General features: G+C 40.0%; 1 protein-coding gene across 3 annotated transcripts in view; it reads right to left on the reverse strand.

The window, feature by feature from the left end:
- Positions 1-930: 930 nt before the first annotated feature.
- The window catches only part of METRNL (meteorin like, glial cell differentiation regulator), a 38,302-nt gene continuing 35,735 nt past the window's right edge, over positions 931-3,497 (reverse strand). For all 3 annotated transcript variants that reach the window (XM_027840533.1, XM_027840551.1, XM_027840541.1), the window contains exon 4: positions 931-1,843. In XM_027840533.1, coding sequence (XP_027696334.1) covers positions 1,527-1,843 — 317 coding nt within the window. In that variant the 3' untranslated portion in view covers positions 931-1,526. The remainder of the gene's footprint in view (positions 1,844-3,497) is intronic.

Consider the following 3,497-nt stretch of genomic DNA (forward strand, 5'->3'; position numbering starts at 1 on the left):
TCATTATGGTTGGATGAGGTGATTTCAGAATCACCTCATGGTGAACATGGAAGTGTTTATATAATATATATGTCCTAGTATGAAGGCAAGTGGTGAGAAAGGAAAAAATGCCATGTACCAAATTCACTGAGGAAGAAAGAGGAGTGACTGGGGGGGGGGGGGGTAGAGTATAGCTACCAGGATTTTGATTGAATGGTAGATATGAATAGCATGAATCTCAAAGGAGAAGTTACTGAGTGATAGAGGCAGGGGAAGAATCTAGAAGTGGCAATAGGGAGCAAGTAATATTTCAACTCTGTCATCTCAACCAGTGAGCCAAGGAGAATAAGTGAAGGTATAAGTGTAGCCAGTATTAGAAAGGCATTCAAGGAGGTTGTGTCATCTAGAGGAGCCGTGTTTCAGTAACAGCTAATTCAAGAAAGGAGAGTAAAAGATTTAGGATGAAGGAAAGTTTGTTGCCTATGGCATTCCACATGGCACAGAGGAAGCACTAAGTGGTACTTGGCTGAAACTTTATTTGTATCCTACCAGGCAAGTGCTCTATAAATATTAGTGGCATGAAGAAGAGGATGGAAAAAATTTAAATATAAATATGGACAAGGGATAAGGCATGGGTAAGATGTCACAGTGGAAGTATTGCTGGTAAGGGGCTTTCAACACCTAACTACTCAAAACTAGGCCCAAGAGATGAGTAAACCTACTTGAAAATTTTCCTAGAATTATTTTTAGGAGATTAATGTGGCAGGGTGTACAAAATAAAGTGGGTGTGTCCACAGGCTCCCATTTCATGAGTCATCTCAAAGTAGGCCTTCTAGTGAATGGATCCTTGAAATGCATAGCCACCACTCTAACTGGCCATCAGTGGGGAATAAGTGGTAAATAATAGCTCACTGGGACTTGGGAAAGAGGACGAAAGAAATCTCAAACAACTCTCACAAATCCAGGGAGCTTTATTTCTTTGAAATGGAAATAATTTACCATCCTAAAGATGATGGTGTCTGGTAATCATAGTTAAAAATTAAAATTAAAAAAGGAAACATGAAAAAAATAAATCAAAATGTTTGACTCCATAAACTTCTGTCATAAGAAATTACTTCAAATTACACATTAAGCTTTTTACAAAGCATTGTTGTTAAAGTTTTATAACAGACCAAATACTACATCTTATGTTTTTTAATGGTATTAAAAGATACAAAAGTAGTTTATCTAAAATATGCAAGTCTGTTTCCAGTGAAAAATGTTTTAAAATATAATAACTTAGTTTGCATTTTTCAAGACTTCCAATTGGTTAAGAAAAACATTTGGGGTACATGGTATCCAATCTGGCTTGTACTTTTATTAGTACAACAGCTCCTGGTATTATAAAGAAACCCCATGGGACCTGTCTTCCAATTGTTAGTTCCTGTGGAAGCTGCTTTCCAATAAATTAATAGTATTCACTGTAACTGAATTTGTCAGGCATAAGTGCAGGTGGAATGAGGTTTTCTTGGGAGGGAAAAGGGGATTTCTAATCTAACCACTCATCTTCAGGCTGTGCCTATTTCACATGGATTCAGGCCGTTGTTCTCAGCATCTTTATACATCCTTAGGAAATCTTTGAAACGAGGAGCACAGCTTAATCTGGCCTCCCCAAAGTACATTCGGCCTGTGAAGAGGAAATCCCCATTTCCTGGTTTCACTCCACATTCTAATAGTGTCTTGATCTGTCCTTGCCAGCTCTCACTGCTTTCCATAAGCTGAAAGACTCTATTCTTCTGCCTGTACAGTTTGCTGACACGGATGTCAATGATAGATTCTTGCTGTTCTGGCTCATTTGTTACATTCTGGATGGATCCCCTTACCACTAGAAGAGAAAAGGGAGAAAGGAGTCAAAAACATTAGAAATTCCTATAAGTGGGAACAATGACTTTATACCTCTTTGAAGACAAATCAAAACTAAGACCTGGAACCTTGCATTGATAAAATCACTCATTTAGAACTGGAAGAGATCTTAGATAAAAGGCTAATAAGTCCAGCCAGCATTTTACAGATAAAAAACTAAGGTATAGAGTGGTTAAATGATTTGTCTAGAATGATATTATTAAGTGTTTAAGCTGGGATTTGAATCTAGGCCTGCCTGATTCCAAGTCCAGTATCCTGTCCACCATAAACTTTGTCTCATTCCGGAAATTTTCACGTAAAAGGGGTCTGGAACATGAGAAGATTGCCTCAGATATTGTCTTCACCTGCAGGATGCAAGGGAGAACATGGTGCTTCTTCAGATGAAGAATGCTAGGGAATTGCTTTCAGGAAAACAATGTACCTTGAAGAGACCAAGTGAACAGCATATCTAGACATTCTATAACTTTAAACTGTTTAGGAGTTTTGAAAGGTCAGGAAAGCTGCATGAATCTGGGAGTCTGAGCCCAGTATTTTAAACATTCAATGAAACAACAAATGCAACATTCTGCAAAATCACCTCAGTAGAACTGACTTGTCAGGGAATACACACCAGAAAAAATGACTGGACTATTATAACCTAAGTCCCCACCCCCATTTTTTTGGCCGTTTCTCTGTGATCCCAAAAATTAGGGCAACACAAACTGAAAGTTCCAGATTGAGTGTCTCTCATTTGCAAAGGCAAATGGCCCAATTTTATCTTGGATGAACCCCCACATGTAGTGAGTATACCTTGGTCCTCTCTCTCAAGCTCAGGTGGGATATTTTTTCTCATGGTTCTAGATTACCCCAAGAGGCTTGACCCATCATTTTCTCTACTGCCACTGGCTTGAGCTCCCACTGGTTGGATTCCCTCTATAGTCAGAGGGCCAATGACTAGCACCTCGGTTCCATTTAACCACTTAACATTGATTAGCTTTTACAAAAGGGTTGTTACTTTAAAGGTATAGTCAGAACAAATATACAAAGTCCAGGGATAGGGAACCTGCAGCCTCGAGGCCACAGGTTGCCCACCCCTGATACAAAAATTTGTCCCAACACTTCCAGGGAATTTGTTTTTGTTGTTCAGTCATTCATTCATGTATGACTGACTCTATGTGACCCTATGGACTTTTGTCCATGAGGTTTTCTTGGGAAAGGTACTGGAGTAGTTTGCCATGTCCCTCTCCAGTGTGGCCCCATTTTACAGATGAGGAACTGAGGCAAAGATAGGTTAAGTGACTTGCCCAGGGTCACATTGCTAGTAAGTGTCTGAAACAGATTTTGAACTCAGATCTTCCTGACTCCAGGCCCTGCTCTATTCACTGCACCACCTAGGTGCTCCAAGGTATATTTTCTCCCAAATCACATTAGTCTCTGCAGGCAAACAGGCTCAACTTAGCTCATTTCTACATAGCACAGGTCCCATTAAGTTCCCATCTAAAAGTAGAATCTATGCTAGAAAAGTCCTCATCTCAGCTTTCATGGAGGGAGGGAGGGAAGGGAGAAAGAAGGAAGGGAGGGAGGAAGAAAGGAAGGAAGGAAGGAAGGAAGGAAGGAAGGAAGGAAGGAAGGAAGGA

The sequence above is a fragment of the Vombatus ursinus genome, unplaced genomic scaffold, assembly GCF_900497805.2.
Source record: "Vombatus ursinus unplaced genomic scaffold, bare-nosed wombat genome assembly UNPS02004704.1, whole genome shotgun sequence".
NCBI classification, from domain to species: Eukaryota; Metazoa; Chordata; class Mammalia; order Diprotodontia; family Vombatidae; genus Vombatus; species Vombatus ursinus.